The sequence below is a fragment of the Cephus cinctus genome, unplaced genomic scaffold (genome assembly GCF_000341935.2).
Source record: "Cephus cinctus unplaced genomic scaffold, Ccin1 Ccin1_scaffold1163, whole genome shotgun sequence".
NCBI lineage: Eukaryota > Metazoa > Arthropoda > Insecta > Hymenoptera > Cephidae > Cephus > Cephus cinctus.
Genome location: NW_014333653.1, coordinates 429,139 through 444,956, shown reverse-complemented (window position 1 = coordinate 444,956; position 15,818 = coordinate 429,139). Strand labels below are relative to the sequence as shown.

The following is a 15,818-nucleotide window of genomic DNA, read 5'->3' as shown; positions in this document are numbered from 1 at the left end:
ATAGTATTTAACTTTCCTATTGATAGAATAAAAAAGCGCGAAATTCCCGGCTCGTTTAAGCAAAATAGTGCTCATGTGCTCATGTCTCTTCGTTATCGACAACACATCATTGAATAACCTAATACTTAAAATAAATCACAACAATTGCACGGTATAATTAATATTTGATTTATTTATGGTAACTATAATTGACGTGATTAATAATGCAGTGGTATTTAACTTATTATTAATAGCATTAAATATTTGTGAGAATTTTTATGTTACTACATATTCGTTGACTTTCAGTTGATATGTTATTGACATTTCTTAGGAATATATTAATATCTTAATCGACTTTTGTAATAATTACTAATTCGACTATATGTAATCTAAATATTTGAATTTTTTTTTTCAATTCCAGTATTTGCATTGTACTGTCATTTATCAGAAAGTCTGTCAGAATGATTTTAAAGTCAATATCTACAAGATACCTGTCTATAGCAAGAGCCAAATGTTTTAGACACATGTCAACTATTGCACGTGATAAAACAAATGAAAACAGTACTAAATCAAATGCTGATGACACTAAAAATTGGCAGGCTGAATTATTAGCTACTATGAAAATTTTTCCTGACTTCCTTACGCCACAGGAAGAAGAGTCTTTACTCCAAGAAGTCGAACCATACATGAAGAGACTGCGATATGAATTCGCTCATTGGGATGATGTCGGTACATTACCCTTAGAATTGTTCATATTGTACAACAATTTGACATACTTTATTCTTTTTTTATTTTTCATTGCAGGCTATTCATGGTTATAGAGAAACAGAACGTGCCAAATGGAATGAAGAGAATACCAAAATTATCAATAAAGTTCGTGTAAAGGCATTTCCACCTGGTAAACCACAGCTTAAGTTTGTGCATGTATTGGATTTAGCTGCGGAAGGAAAAATAAAACCTCATGTAGACAGTATTAGGGTAATTTATACAATCGTTTTAATCGTTATGGCTTCACATTAGATCATGTATGTTACAATGAATCTAACAATTATTTCTTATTCTAGTTTTGTGGTGACATTATAGCTGGTTTAAGTTTGCTCAGTGATTCTGTAATGCGTTTAACAATGGTTAATCATGAAGAAGAATGTAAACATGATTTTTTTTTACCAAGAAGATCCCTCTATATAATGAGGTATCTATTAATATCTCTCTTTGAACAATATACTTTTTAAAATTTACATCATTAAAGTCACGTGAAATCTTGATCCTTTTAGTGGTATAGCAAGACAAAAATACAACCATGAAGTATTAGGACCCGAAGAATCGATATTTGAAGGAAAACCAGTGCCAAGAGCCAGACGTATCTCAATAATATGCAGATGTGAAGCAGAATCAGAGTGCGATTAGTATTATTACGTGGGGCATAAGGCCAAGTAAGTTGTCAAATAAATTTATTCTGTATATAATAAATAACTGTATAGCTAAAACAAAATTTTAAATGTTACATAACATAATGAAGAGTCCTCGATAATCTCGCGCCAAGTAGAGAGCAATGTTATAAAATTTAACAAATAAATATAGGATACAAAGAAACAGGAGAATACGAGTATGAAGAAAAAAAAATTTTCGTGTTGCACACCAATTTATTCGCGTGATGCATTGCGAACACAATAATATACACAATCTATTTTCTTACTTAGGTCTGTAGTATGAGGTTCCAGATTAAACCTCGTAAAATTTTTAATTAAAATTTGTCGGACCTTTTTTTTGACAAATTATTATATTGATACGCTGATTTACCTTTTACCATATCAGCCAAACGTTACTGATATGGTTCTGAAACGTTCATCAGAATAAAACTATTCCGAAATTTGAACTAGAGGGCAACTGCGCGATTAAGTTGTATGAGACCTAGGAGGACAGAGTGAAAAAGACATATGCAGGTAACAGAAAAACATTGAATGTAATAGAACGAACGTCTCATCGATGTGTATTCTGTCAATAAAATCGAACCTTACCGCGTGAATTAAATACAATAAAATCACAAATATCTCACCTACAGTTTAATCCGATTTAAATGATATATAAACTATATCAATGGATATTGCTTATATTTAATGATTAAAAATCTCGATGTCTTTGACATTAACTTTAATATTTCTTTGCTCTGTCTCTGTTTCTGACAACTGCCACTCTTCGCTAAGAATACCCTCAGTTCAAACTCACCTTCAATAACTCAAGACCAAGGAAGAAGAGGTCGAAAGGAGACAAAAGTTTCTTAGCAGAATTTCCATCGATTTCCACATTCGTTGCACAATACAAAAGTAGTCATAGGTTCATCAGCCGACCGAGTCTGAACTTGATTGTATGTGCAATTACGTTTCTTGCATTTTCCACATTTTAGTAACTCGGTCTTCGTACCCTGTACAGTAGCAAGTTGTGCGTCATTGATGGCTTCTTTTTTGAATTGTTCTCGCAATTGTTTTATCTCGTCGCTGGCCATTTCCTCCGCCGTCATTACGGCAAGACGGGCAGAGGAGATAGCACCAACGATGAAGTTTGTTCTTAAGGTAGGATTTTTCACATCCCTTAAATTTGCTACTCTACTGCGTACCTGAAACATTAAGGACAATTATATTATTACATTATGACATTGCCATTAGATAATTTACGTATTAGCGTTAGTTTTGGAATTAACAGGATTTAGAAAATGACGAAAACTTACTCTGTTTTTATATCTGTTATCCGTATTTTTGAATTCAGCATAAATTGCTTCTTCCAATTCCTCGGCCAACTCTTCAGGACTAGCACACCCATCGATGGAATTTCCATCCACTCTAAGTGCAGAGGCTAATAATTCTCTACACTTTAGCCTAACAGCATCTGTTGTGGTTGCTGCAGGAAATGAGGCTTGTTTTCTTTGAGTTTCCTTACTACTTTTCTCTTCCTTCATTTTCACGTCACCACCATCACCAATGTCTTTATCTTTCTTTTGGTCACTGTCCTCTTTATTCTTCTCAGACTTTTCCTCTTTCTTTTTGGAACTGCTCGAAGAACTAGAGTCTTTACCATCCTTGACAGGACCTGATATCAAATAATAATATTTCACCAATGATTCAAAGTATTTTATCAATAAGTATTATTTTCGCAAGAAACAGTATGATTACTAGATGCTTTAACATCTATTTACCTAAGAATTTCTTCCAGTTCTTAATGAGAGTCTTTGACAGAGATATAACTTCCTCATCCCTACTAGACTTCCGCAATGCATTCACTGTCATACCGATCCTTGTCTTCGTAAGTAATTCTAGGTCAACTGGTAACTTTTGCAGTACCTTGAGTAACTCCAGTGCCTGCTCTTGACCCTAACATTAAAATTACATAACATTACTCTTCACAGTAAGAATGTCATTCGATTCACCCTTTCAAAAGAATATTATAAAACAATTAACAATTTTTATGTGAAATTATAATAATAAATAAATATCTTCAAATTACAATAAAATATCAATAAACTACGTAAAAGAGCTCAATATTTTAGTACACATTTTTATTATTTTCATGTAAAACATAAACACAAATAGTGACTATGCATGTATCTTATCTGTCTTTATACCCTGGACATGAATATTATACATTTATTGACCAGAGTACGATTACTTGTTAAATACAGTTATGAATTCCACACGATGAAATATTAAGTAAAGCTAAATATACATTAGAACAACGTGGTACCGTTTTTATGTTTACATAGAAAAAATTGCCGCTCAAGTCGAAAACATATGCACGAAGTCTCGTCGAATCTAGTTTAACCACCTTGTATTTTCCAAAGAGAAATATTTTTCTTCAATAGAACTACGTCAAAGAATTCATAAAGCCGACAACAAGTTCAATATTTAACTAGTTAATACGAAATGCTTCGACGATCGTAGACATCTTTCCGGCTATTAAGCCCGCGCGTCCCTACACGACGTGTACCTTTCCTTATTTTATTCAGTAACTCACCGTTCCGTCGCCGCTCGACATCTTATTTAACTTCTTCTGAATACGCAACACCTCCTCTTCAGCACTCATTCTGACAATTCACGAGTTTCTTCAGACAAATCAAGGAAAACGCATGCGAATCGTAAAAATTCCACGTACAAACGGCCTGCGACGAACGCTAGCGATCGGCAAACTGACCGTAGTTTGCCTCGGTTCGGAACTTTATTCAAATAGACTATAACGAGTTACCGCGTACACCAGCGTACACCTTAAAGTTAAATAATTCCACGCTCGTAGCAATTTGCTGACTAGTTGCTAATAATTTATCAGAAATATGCATTCCGCGGACTATATTAATGAAAATACTGTTGAGTGGTGTTAACAATATTTTCTTAACTCGTAATCGTACTTTGGTCAATTTTCTGTAGTAAAGTAGTGGGTGTGACTGTAGCCATGTGTAAAATCCATAAAAGTTTTAATATCACAATTTTTCAATTGTACAAATATATTGGGGTGTAAATTTTATATAATTTTATCTGTTATTATTAGCCTACAATATTCTGTTCATTTTATTGCCGGCTTTTGGTTGAAATATTGAGCGAAATATCAAGCCTCCATGTTTATTCAATTTGACGTCATCTTTTTGCAATCAAGGCTTCTCATTGGTTGATCCCTTGCCGCCATCGGAAAGTTGAAATCAGTACTTTCGAGAAAAGTAGATGTAGACTGGTTTTTTAAATCATATAAATAATAGATATCGTAGTCAGTCAAAAAGATAAAATTAAATTAAATCGTGGATCTAATTACGATGAAATCTTCATATAATGACACACGTGTATACGTACAAATTTGTTTCGTGTTATCAATTTATGAAATATGTACATGTTTGGTAATTGATGCTAAATGATTGTCGTAATAAATTTTAAAATCAATTCAAAGCCTGATACCAAATTAAAATCTGTTTAAATATTTCGGGGAATATAGAATCATTCGAATAATAAACACGTAACAATATTGTTATATATATCAATGATAACGTAAAAAGAAATGAATTGCAATAAAAGTGATAATGATACGAATCCTGTATAGAAATTCATAAAAACGCAGGCTTATGATAAACGTAGAGTGACAAAGATATAACCAGGGAATCAAAATAAATTTGATCACCGCGATCGTAATTTAATTTTATAATTAAAGAAATACAATTACACGAAAAACTATCGCTCATTGATTTTATGCTACTATTTATCTTTCAACTATCCATCATTTTCTAGAATGACTTATGACTAAATAAATATTCTTTTAAATTGAAATACAAAGCTAGGGACATTCCATAAATTACTTTCCGATGAAGATGATTCGTCAAGATTTTCTATTGGTCGTTGGTCAAGACGAATTGCGCCAAACCCTGGAAAGCAGAAGCAGCCAGCACGGCTGCAGGTTGTTCCTCGTATTCGTTATAAACGAAAATTCTTTTTTCTATTAGTAATTTGACAGATAGTGAATTCGGTTTCATCTCAATAAAAATTAGTCAAAAATCATCATTCCCATTGACCAGTCAAATAATCAAAAAGAAATTTGGATAATGAAGATTGAGTGAAAAATGCCAAAAATAAAAGTGATTCGCTTAAGATCGGTCTCTAAGTGTGCGTACTAGTGTGCATATACGTCTTGTGGTTACTACGTTAATATAAAAAACCATGTAGGTATTAAACGATTTCTCAACAAGCCATTCGTAATTGATTGACTATCGAACAAATTGATTCTCTTTTTCACGTCGGCCTGAATAACCGTGAGGCAGCATGAGCATGCAATTTTTTTACAGTGTCTCGTACTACTACTTCCTATTGTCAACTTTGCTATCAATTAACCTGTCTCCCTCCCCATATTTGACAGCGGTCAATGTTCATTATTGGACGGACGCCTGTATTCGTTAATGTTTCGGACTATGATTCCGACCTTTACATTGATTCTTCTTACGTTTCATGACATTCATTTTGTGCCGATTATAAGGAGAGATGTAAAGGACGATTGGAGCTTAAGTATATTTATTATGAATTTACATTAAGATCGATAACTGTGGTTTTACGGATGATTATACTTTTTTTTACTTTCGTCACGAATACTTTTTTTTCTCCATTTTTTTAAACCTTTCTATAACGTATTGCGCAATTTTTTGGGCGCGTGACTTAATCTTCGGTCTATTTACAATTATTACATCGACGTTATTTAGTATTTTTGTTATCTTACTCGTTATTACATAGTTTGGACGTTCGTTTTTTAATTTTATTAAATATAGATTTTCGTTTAGTATTGTAATTATTTAGGAGCATGTTATGTTTTTCGATATGGGTATGTGATCTTATTAGAATATTTTTTTTGATTGATGTATTTGATGAATTTCTATACTTATGGATTTCATTTTTGAATTCCAGGATCATTAGGTGACCACGACTACTTTACTACTTTGAACCATAATTTTTGTTCAGTTTACAAATTACTTTGCTGAGTATTGAGATGGGTCAGTCAGGAAGTGTGCATCGTAGTCCCAAAACTCGGAGGCACAATCTACGAAGAATCTCACTTGGTGGTTTAGGACGAAGGCGGTCAAACAATTCTAAAAATCTGTCTCATACATTTACATTCATAGACGGAACACTGAAGGTGAGACCTATTAAAGCTTAACACATTCTACTATATTATCTATTGCTCTATCTTATCTGACAAGCTTAGAGCAAAGATTGCAACTATTGAACTATAATCTCTTGTTGAGACCCGATTACCTTCATACATAAACTATAGTACCTTATAATAACCATTATATTTTTTTAATTTTTATTCTTTGGTTTGATTTCGTCTATCTTATCATTAAAAGTTTAGAGATACACTATTCTGTTGTAAAAATATGCAGTTATTTATAACACAGATATTATGGAACAATGCCAATTGGCTATAATTCAAGATTATATATTCCAAGTCGTAAGCTCTTTGCTTTATCATACACTACTTAGTTGTTGATTATTCAAAGAAAAAGAAACATCTGAATATAATACACGTTTAAAAATATTATCAATTAAAATGAATATGTCAAAAATATACAATTATAGCAACATTAAATTGGTAAATATTTAACAAATTTTAATTCGCTATTACAGTATTCATTTATTCACTCTACTATCGCTTTTGTGTATACTAAAGTGTGTTACTATGTGTTCTTAATGCACTCCAGTTTAACTGATAACTGCTTCAAAGGCCAAGCAGCATACTTCCTTTAATCACTGTTAAGTAAATGTAATGGACCTTTGAAAGAAAAATCATGTTCTTAAATCTGTTGAATGATCAAATAGTTGTCAAACCATTTGAAAATGATACGTATAGTATATTCATTGTATTTCCATTGAGTGACATTTGAATTTAATTAGGAAAGCAGTTCCCCATAAACAAATATAAAAAACAAAGATATTACAAATTCCTTATGAAAAAGTATATAGAAAAATATTTAATTTCTCTCTTCACAGCATGTCTATCGCTTAGAAGTGAAATAAATTACTGAAATTCATGAGCGTCCAAAGCACAAGCTTTAATTAATTAAATTTGTGCTCGTATCTTTATTTTTGGTCTATATTCTACTAATAATACCAGGGATCTGTAACAGGTGGAGCAACTGAATTTGAACACAGCGACGGAGGAGGAGTTAATGACGTTACCTGGCATAACACGAGCCATAGCAACAAACATAGTCGCCCACAGACAAGCGATAGGACGTTTTAACCGTGTGGAAGATTTAGCATTAGTCTCTGGTGTTGGTGCTCATAAGCTAGAGTCGATAAGATTGGAAGTCTACGTACCATCGACAAATGGCAGCAGAACTTCCTCAAGGGCATCCTTGAGCCTAGACTCCGTTGGGAATGGAGGGAGTATGGTCGACGTTAACACAGCTAGTGTTTTCACTTTGCAAACTATCCCTGGAATGAACCAGGTAGACGAAAGTTCCCACACGAAAAAATTATGAAATTTCAAACAAATATAGCAGAAAGAATAATTAATAACTATTATCAAACGAATTTTTTTTTTATGTACTTAGGAAGTAGCAGCTTGCATCGTAGAAAGGAGGCTAGAAAAGGGACCTTATCGATTCCTAGATGAGCTTGCCAAAGTCCAGGGTATGGGAAAGCATCGTCTAACAATGATAAAACCATATTTGAGGATAGATGTTGACTCAAATGGTTCGATAACCCCCACACCAAGTAATGACACTTCTTCGCCATGCTGGTCCAATCCGAAAGCTTCCAGTACTCCGGTAGCTAATGGGATCAAAAACTTATCCAAGCAAACTTTGAAGAATGGAATATCGAAATCTTTAGCTGTGTAAGTTCCATGAAGAAATTACGTTTAATTTAATAATTTATTTTTAGCTATATATAAATATCACGATAACTTTCAGATCTCGAATCAACGGCTGCAGAAACGGAATGGAGATAAGCGGCTGCATTACTGAGGAGGAAATTTGGGATTTATTAAGCGTAGCCAGTCCACGTCCTCCTACGCCCATTGATTTTCAAGACAGACTCGATAATCGAGTTACAACGAGAGTGGCATCCTGGAACCTTGAAACTTTCTCTAAGGATAAAGCCAGTAATCCAGGAGTGAGAGAAGTTATTTGCAGAACAATATTGGAGAACAGGTAAGCTGTATTGCTGCTGCGCAATCTGTATTAATAGTATTGATTAACAATTGATATCTGCAATTAATCATTCTTCGCTATTGTATTAGGCTAGCTCTTATAGCACTTCAAGAAATCGAAAGCCCGGATGCACTGGATGCACTCACGCACGAACTTAATTACCCTGTTCTGAAAAGGGTTCGCGACTGGCGAGAAAATCGACGAGTCTGGAGATCTCTTCATTTGGGTGCTGGATTAGCTATATTATGGGACTCGGATCCAAGAATAGGAATTGCTCTGCGTGAACAACCACCCGCTACAACCGTCCTGCTTCCTGTTGTTGCCTCTGCAGTTTTTCATGTAGGTTCGACATGCAATATATAATACAATTTTACGTGGAATAACTTGACTTATCAATGCATTTCTATTGAGGAATTTTTTAGGAATATCTAACTTGTAATTTAACGCGTGTCACTCTGTTATTTTTTCAGATTAACAAGTTTGACGTGACGATAATTAATGTACGCATACATAGTGCGGATGACAACAAAATCATCGAAGGTTTTTGTGAGGCCAAGAATTCCATCCTGTTAGGAGATTTCACCCTCCTGGAGGAATCAAACAAACTGGATCAAGTAATAAATGAGGGAAGTACAGCAGTTCATCCCGGTGGTACTGTTTATAACGATAATATTCTTTGGGGTAAGGATGCTGAGAAACAATTCAGTACTGGAATAGCAGGTGTCATCAGGTTAGGGTTGACACATTTGGGAATTCCTCATGGGTGGCATTGGGGTGGTCCTGTCTCCAGTCATTGTCCGGTATGGTGTCAAATATTTACGCAGTTCAGGGAATCGTAATTGACGTATTAGAATTTCGTAGTGAATTTCACGATGAAACTGATCACCGTACTGTAAGTTTGTCGAATATTTAGGATTAGTATGTATTACCGTCGTTTACGATGAAAAAGCAAAATGCGATTTGGAAATCCGGTTCTTTTTATACTCGTTTTGCGTATTAGCCGGTGTATTATTTTGGACGGTTACGTGCTTTCTGCATTTTTTTTTCGTAACTGTCAATATTGAATTACCAGTAAGTTAACAGTTCGACATATTGTTCTATTTGTATATTTATTTAGAACGGTTCTTCTTGTGTATATATATTTTTGTATATATACGTCTGCCAGGCTACTCGTTTTTACCAATGACCTCTTATGTAATAAACTTCCTTTCCTACTTTTAATTTAATAAAATTACCCCAAGCAGGCTGCTGTATAGAACGAGGAAGACTGACAATTCCATTGTAATGTACGAATATTGCGATGCTGGTTTGTCGCATCACGCATATTAGAGAAAATAACGGGAAATAATAAAAGACTATTTCCATATAATATTTATTCTTTTATTCTACTGCTTTTAAGTATTACATACATGTCTGCCTTAAATTAGATAAATCCTTATACTTTGTCATGGGTACAACTTATCAAACCATTATATTATCACAGATGTATTCTCTAAAATCAAGCATCCGCGAATGCTTTTTTTTTTTAATACGTAGAAAATCTAGTTAAACATTTTTGTAATTCTTCAATGCGAGATATATAGGAGACTTCTTTTAACATTACAGTTCAAATTTTGATTTCGCTTTTTCTGATTCATATCAGAATTTTTTTCATCAATTTTTCCACGGATTCCCTTTCGTGTTGACAATATTTGTCTGCCTTTTTAATCATTTCAGATAGTGTGTCGTCCGGATTTCGAAGTCTTTTTAATTTTGGCAAAATGTGTCACCGTAGTATGTCAAAAACGCTGAATTTAGTATTAGAAATATCAGAATAAAATTTCTGAAAATTCAATAGTGTTAATTCAATTCAATTCAATAGTGTACTGTACCTTCAAATTCTGACATTCCGGATCGATTTCTATAGCTTGCAGGTAATATTTGCAAGCATTCTGTGCATCACCACGGGAAAGATCATAGTATGTCCATACCTTTTACCATATTCCATACTTTTTTTCCACCCTGTATAATAGTAATAGGACCATACTGCACTTTGGCAACCATACAGCGTGCCTAATTCAAAATTGTCCTCACATAATGGTATAGTTTCCAAAATACTTTTAATATCGTTAGATTTATTCATTTTTTGAAGAATAAAGCATTTTGTTCCTTTAACGACGTGCTCTACTGCCTTCATCGATAAACCATTAGGTATTCTGAAATCAGTTATAAAATTTATGCAAAGCAAATAATGGAGAATAATCATATTTCTTCAAGAAATCTATAATACCAAATAAGATTAAACTGATTCAATTTAATTAGCTTACTGTTGTTTAAGTTTGTCGAAACTGTTCTCAGCTTCTTCCATATCCTTCATTGCATTTTCTAAGGAATTATTTTCACACAGATCATATGCTGTCGTAAGTGTATACAAAACTTTCAGAAATAACATGCATGATACTGCATCTTCATCGATATCAGTTGTGATCCCTGTATCTGGTGTACGATCCACTTTGTTTAACTCTCATGTAAATAGGCAACTCAAATCATTTAGTTCAAGCCTTTTTCATCAACAAGGCTCTGCACAAGGTAAATATTACTAATATTCATTAAATAACAATACATTTAATGAATAAATTTAAGACAAAGCTACCAAGAACAAGTTATAAATAAATTGAAAAGATTTACCTTGAAAACTTTAACTCCACTAGCAACCAATTCTGCGTCACTATAATATTTGGCAGTTATCACTAAAATGCACTAAATAACAAAAGTAACTCAATGAACTGAGAAAATCCCAGATTTTCGTTCCCGCTGGATTCAAACGCTGCTTTTGGAACGTTAGTGGCACCACCTACTGTTATTTTTAAATGTATCATGACCGACGCAACCAATCCTATGAATAAAACAATGAAGACAAAAAAGTATATTTTTCAAATGTAAAATAACGTTTTTATTAATTACATGAGTACAAAGTCTTATTATTACGCATATATTCAATTAAGTAACAACAATAATATACTGCAATTACTGTTGATCTTACAAGTATTTGTAAATTATATGTACATTTTTTGTTACTTTCCGGTTTACGTAGAGATTGAGTTTAGTTAAAAGACGGCAAATGTGTAAATTATTACGAATCCTCGCCATCCGTCCCACCGTACGTATATCTATACATTATTCTTCAATTTTTGTCTACATGCTCGTATGAATCACTGAAGTCCATCCTTACGTCCCACTACGCCCCGCTACGTTCCTGGTCTCTTCTATTGTAGCCAATTGTAGTTCAGCCAGCCGTGATGATCTTGATTGCGAGTAAAACACAGTGAGCAATATAGGGTACAGATAATATTTCAAATCTTCCTAAAGTTGCATTGATCGCTGATGGAAGTTTCCCATAGTGATACCAGAGTGGATAGAATTATACATAATGAATAGCAGACTCGAAAGTTCGATTAATGGTGTATAAACATCATTGTGATTCCACAGAGAAAAAGTATCGTCGGCGATTCTTGCGGACGCGGTTCATGCGGACCGTGAGAACAGCCAGGGTGGTTAAAGCGACGGCGGGAGCGTGCACGGTACTCGCCAGCCATTTCTAAACAGTTGGCAGGATTTGTGCGTGTGGTGTGCGGTGATTTTGCCGATCGCGTCCATTGGTTCAAGAATCCCTTTGTCCCTGGGTGTGAGTGTCACAAGGAGAGGAGTGTAGCTGCCAGGAAGGTGACGTACGACTTAGCCACCGGTTGTTTGGGAAGTACAAGGAAGTTTACGACCGCCGCCCCATCGTCGAAGCATTGCGTGGAGGGCCGTGTCAGCCCACCCCAGGAAGCCCCCATCATCGCCATGAAGCTCGTCGACCACGTGGTGAGGAGCTTCAAGGTTGCCAAGGTCTTCCGCGAGAACACCGACCGGATAAACAGCATCGATTTCTCACCTAGTGGGGATACGCTGATCTCATGCTCAGAGGATGATCAGATCGTTATCTACGATTGCGAGAAGGGTACCCAAGTTCGCACCGTCAACTCCAAGAAGTACGGGGTCGATCTGATACATTTTACCCACGCTAAGCATACTGCTATACACAGCAGCACGAAGGTTGATGACACCATTCGTTACTTGAGCCTCCACGATAACAAATATATCAGATACTTTCCTGGCCATACAAAGAAAGTTGTGTCTCTTTGTATCAGTCCTATTGAGGATACTTTCCTGTCAGGATCCTTGGACAAATCCCTACGATTGTGGGATCTACGTTCACCTAACTGTCATGGAGTAATGAATGTTTCTGGACGTCCAGTCGCTGCTTATGATCCAGAAGGCCTCATCTTTGCTGCTGGTGTTAATTCAGAGTGTATAAAACTATACGATCTCAGGAGCTTTGACAAAGGACCTTTTGTTACGTTCAAGCTCTCTCAGGAGAAGGAGTGTGATTGGACAGGATTGAAGTTCAGTCGAGATGGCAAGACTATTTTGATATCTACAAACGGTAGCATAATACGACTCATCGATGCCTTCCATGGCACACCATTACAGACCTTTGCTGGATATCTAAATAACAAAGGTATTGCAATCGAAGCTAGTTTCAGTCCAGACTCTCAGTTTGTGTTCAGTGGATCCACTGATGGAAGAGTACATGTATGGAATGCGGACACAGGGTATAAAGTGTGTGTATTAAATGGCGATCATCCAGCACCCGTACAGTGTATCCAATTCAATCCAAAGTACATGATGCTAGCATCTGCTTGTACAAACATGGCATTTTGGTTGCCCACTGTAGAAGACACTGCGTAAATAGTCATCGAGGTATCAAGAACATTCTTATACATCAAGTGATATCATCGATTCACACAACAAGCAAAAGGATTGTCGAAAAAGTATGAAAAGAATAAGGAAAACAGCACAGCAACCGGTATTTTGGTCCGGAATAAAACTGCATTTAAAAAGTCCATACGCAATTAAAAAAATAGACGTATGAGACGTAAACGTGTATCTACAAGATAACGAAGAGGATCTCCAAAAAGATACCGAGAGTCTCATATCCGGTAACATTAGTTCAACGATATTCGACCCAGTTCGACCTGCCTACCTGTATCTCGTATTCCTGACACTCCGAGGATATACTTTTTCAAGAAACTATGTAGTGTAGTTTATGGCGCGATGAACGCGTCCATCACATCGGTATCCGTACTGTCAGCTACAGATGGTGGTCGTGGGGAAGCGCCTCGCGCTGCATAGAAAAGAAAGGAAAAGGAAAATAATAATAAGTATATAGTTAAGCATTCGGATGTGTCGTCCCTTGTACATAGTCTCCTCCTGTACCTGTATTTAGCATTATAGTTATAGCGCTATCGTGTTTTACGTTGCATCTTCAGGAAATCTGTCACCGACTATTAATTTCTACATTTATTACTACAAGCATCCTGTTCTACGCTTCTATTCAAGAAAACCTCTACACATATTTGTCTCTCTTATTGCTACTGTGAACTTTACTCAAGAATGAGAAATCAGATCACCGGAGCCAGGACTGTTAGCAGGTCGTCATGATAATGTGCTATACCGCTGCAGATTTTTCTCGTTGATACAACAAGATCCATACTTCATCCCAGGATGCTATCTGCTTCAAAAGCGACAAGAATAACCTTCAAGATTCGTTCGATCATGCCCAAGTGTCCTGAGTATCTTACAACAATGAAACTTGTCATCGAAGACACATAGAAATATAAAACAAGCATACCTCTGTCTTCTTCATCTGAGACTCATCACCTGGACAAAGATATCATCACCAAGATACATAACCAGGATTATACCAACAAAAGCAAAGGTATTCCTCCTTCACATATGTAGTATACGATCATAATACTACTTGAACCTACACCCAGGGCCATCCTCGACTAGTGTCTCCAAGGTGATGCCAATTCTCAATGCATAATAAAATAGATTGATACATGCTTTAGCATGATCCTATTTCATACGAGCAGTTTACTATTGTAATGCTACTTGAATCTACAGCCAGGACCATACACGATTATCATCTTCAACGTGATGTCAATTCTCAGTGGATCAAATCAGCTTTCATCCTGACACGTACAGGTACAACAGGACCCTCTCAACCAGCAGCAACTCCAACAAAAATCAAATCTACTAACTTAACAAGAAACCATAAAAAGCAATGTCTGCCTATTCGCAGAACTTCAAAAGGATCCTAAGAAGAAGTAATATTTATTCTCTTCACGACGCCAAAGAACACAGCGGATAGCAAACGTCTACGTCTTGAGGCGTCCACTATTCAAGAATTATCATCGTTCTTCGTACGTGAAACTAACCGGATGGGAGCGATTCAAGGTTCACTATTATTTGTACGATACCACGTAGCATAATAATTAATTAGCGCCATAGTTCAGTGGTTTTCAAACTACTTAACCACCAATCAGTTTTTGCTATATCAAACATTAAACGTGAGTATAGTTGTCCACGTATATATATATTATATATACACAAACCCTGACTCGAGTCATCGTCAAACTCCAAAGCAAGACGACGCAATCGACAATGACAATGATTATTAAAAGAAAAAACAAGAAACTAGACACATTTTAAGGATTTAATAACAAATTAAAAGCGTATTTCTACAAACAGGATACGCGAAAGGATTCTGTCTCCTCGGCAGATGATAAATATTAGAAATGTATATTGTTCTTTCCTATGCGATTCTTTTTTCTTTTTTTTTTCTTAATTAATAATTTGTATGCGTCTTATATATCTGTATGAGAGTAACTGTGTCTGTATGGATGAATCTGTGAGTGCACGTGTTGCCGCGTATATATGTCGGCCAGTTTGGAAACCGCTGCCGTAATCTTAAAACCGTTCATGCAGCCTACTCCATTATTTGTGTAAATACGATACACCATTATTTCCATTAGAGTTTTAACGTTAATGTTAATTTTATATAAGAACGACACCGATTATTTCTCTTCGATCGAATATGCGTAGCGTGTTTCCGTTATCCGTAATATAACAAAAATTATTTCGCGTGAGTCTACGTGGCTGCGTGAGGAACGATTATTAACAGATTATGCGTGTGCTTGCGAGAATGGTCTCTGTAAAATAGTATTTTTATAATGGCAGAATGTGTATGTAACAGATTATAAACGTTCCTTCAGGATCGTGTAGTAATCGCCCCCCCCCCCCC

The 15,818-nt window shown here is 35.5% G+C and overlaps 5 protein-coding genes across 18 annotated transcripts; 3 read left to right on the top strand and 2 right to left on the bottom strand.

Annotated features, from left to right (window-relative positions):
• Positions 1 to 5: 5 nt before the first annotated feature.
• LOC107272328 (alpha-ketoglutarate-dependent dioxygenase alkB homolog 7, mitochondrial) lies at positions 6 to 1,628 on the top strand. 8 transcript variants are annotated; one of them, XM_025089707.1, is made up of 6 exons: positions 10 to 151; positions 428 to 704; positions 784 to 957; positions 1,044 to 1,171; positions 1,254 to 1,412; positions 1,499 to 1,628. In XM_025089707.1, the coding sequence occupies exons 2-5, from the start codon at positions 441 to 443 to the stop codon at positions 1,384 to 1,386; spliced, it is 699 nt and encodes a 232-aa protein (XP_024945475.1). In that variant the 5' UTR covers positions 10 to 151; positions 428 to 440; the 3' UTR covers positions 1,387 to 1,412; positions 1,499 to 1,628. The 8 variants fall into 8 exon arrangements, with proteins under 8 accessions (XP_024945476.1, XP_024945475.1, XP_024945474.1 ...); XM_025089708.1 differs by lacking the exon at positions 1,499 to 1,628 and having other exon boundaries at positions 6 to 151; positions 428 to 708; positions 1,254 to 1,394; XM_025089706.1 differs by lacking the exon at positions 1,499 to 1,628 and having other exon boundaries at positions 11 to 151; positions 1,254 to 1,418.
• LOC107272326 (transcription elongation factor S-II) lies at positions 1,603 to 4,704 on the bottom strand. The gene is made up of 4 exons (XM_015749396.2): positions 3,985 to 4,704; positions 3,170 to 3,344; positions 2,705 to 3,063; positions 1,603 to 2,593 (listed from the first exon to the last, which is right to left on the bottom strand). Exons 1-4 carry the CDS (start codon positions 4,051 to 4,053, stop codon positions 2,258 to 2,260), a joined length of 939 nt encoding a protein of 312 aa, XP_015604882.1. The 5' UTR covers positions 4,054 to 4,704; the 3' UTR covers positions 1,603 to 2,257.
• A 598-nt stretch (positions 4,705 to 5,302) lies between these two features.
• On the top strand, positions 5,303 to 10,016 carry LOC107272321 (endonuclease/exonuclease/phosphatase family domain-containing protein 1). 7 transcript variants are annotated; one of them, XM_025089691.1, is made up of 7 exons: positions 5,303 to 5,403; positions 6,453 to 6,627; positions 7,619 to 7,942; positions 8,048 to 8,331; positions 8,408 to 8,647; positions 8,737 to 8,986; positions 9,118 to 10,016. In XM_025089691.1, exons 1-7 carry the CDS (start codon positions 5,312 to 5,314, stop codon positions 9,484 to 9,486), a joined length of 1,734 nt encoding a protein of 577 aa, XP_024945459.1. In that variant the 5' UTR covers positions 5,303 to 5,311; the 3' UTR covers positions 9,487 to 10,016. The 7 variants fall into 7 exon arrangements, with proteins under 7 accessions (XP_024945459.1, XP_015604854.1, XP_015604852.1 ...); XM_015749368.2 differs by having other exon boundaries at positions 5,359 to 5,665; XM_015749366.1 differs by having other exon boundaries at positions 5,360 to 5,665; positions 6,399 to 6,627.
• A 103-nt stretch (positions 10,017 to 10,119) lies between these two features.
• On the bottom strand, positions 10,120 to 11,796 carry LOC107272330. The gene is made up of 5 exons (XM_015749404.2): positions 11,693 to 11,796; positions 11,315 to 11,522; positions 10,954 to 11,206; positions 10,618 to 10,842; positions 10,120 to 10,469 (listed from the first exon to the last, which is right to left on the bottom strand). Exons 3-5 carry the CDS (start codon positions 11,076 to 11,078, stop codon positions 10,394 to 10,396), a joined length of 426 nt encoding a protein of 141 aa, XP_015604890.1. The 5' UTR covers positions 11,079 to 11,206; positions 11,315 to 11,522; positions 11,693 to 11,796; the 3' UTR covers positions 10,120 to 10,393.
• LOC107272325 (WD repeat-containing protein 82) lies at positions 11,716 to 15,791 on the top strand. The gene is made up of 2 exons (XM_025089703.1): positions 11,716 to 11,786; positions 12,116 to 15,791. Exon 2 carries the CDS (start codon positions 12,473 to 12,475, stop codon positions 13,418 to 13,420), a length of 948 nt encoding a protein of 315 aa, XP_024945471.1. The 5' UTR covers positions 11,716 to 11,786; positions 12,116 to 12,472; the 3' UTR covers positions 13,421 to 15,791.
• Positions 15,792 to 15,818: the final 27 nt, after the last annotated feature.

Coding starts and splice junctions, on each gene's coding strand:
- LOC107272328 (XM_025089707.1), top strand. CDS start 441: ATGATTTTAAAGTCAATATCTACAAGATACCTGTCTATAGCAAGAGCC. Junction 705..783: donor AATTCGCTCATTGGGATGAT/GTCGGTACATTA, acceptor TTTTCATTGCAG/GCTATTCATGGTTATAGAGA. Junction 958..1,043: donor CTCATGTAGACAGTATTAGG/GTAATTTATACA, acceptor TTCTTATTCTAG/TTTTGTGGTGACATTATAGC.
- LOC107272326 (XM_015749396.2), bottom strand. CDS start 4,053: ATGAGTGCTGAAGAGGAGGTGTTGCGTATTCAGAAGAAGTTAAATAAG. Junction 3,064..3,169: donor GAACTGGAAGAAATTCTTAG/GTAAATAGATGT, acceptor ATTTGATATCAG/GTCCTGTCAAGGATGGTAAA. Junction 2,594..2,704: donor ATAACAGATATAAAAACAGA/GTAAGTTTTCGT, acceptor TTAATGTTTCAG/GTACGCAGTAGAGTAGCAAA.
- LOC107272321 (XM_025089691.1), top strand. CDS start 5,312: ATGAAGATGATTCGTCAAGATTTTCTATTGGTCGTTGGTCAAGACGAA. Junction 5,404..6,452: donor AGCAGCCAGCACGGCTGCAG/GTTGTTCCTCGT, acceptor ATTTTTGTTCAG/TTTACAAATTACTTTGCTGA. Junction 8,332..8,407: donor ATATCGAAATCTTTAGCTGT/GTAAGTTCCATG, acceptor GATAACTTTCAG/ATCTCGAATCAACGGCTGCA.
- LOC107272330 (XM_015749404.2), bottom strand. CDS start 11,078: ATGTTATTTCTGAAAGTTTTGTATACACTTACGACAGCATATGATCTG. Junction 10,843..10,953: donor TTCGACAAACTTAAACAACA/GTAAGCTAATTA, acceptor AACTGATTTCAG/AATACCTAATGGTTTATCGA. Junction 10,470..10,617: donor AGTATGGAATATGGTAAAAG/GTATGGACATAC, acceptor TTGAATTTTCAG/AAATTTTATTCTGATATTTC.
- LOC107272325 (XM_025089703.1), top strand. CDS start 12,473: ATGAAGCTCGTCGACCACGTGGTGAGGAGCTTCAAGGTTGCCAAGGTC.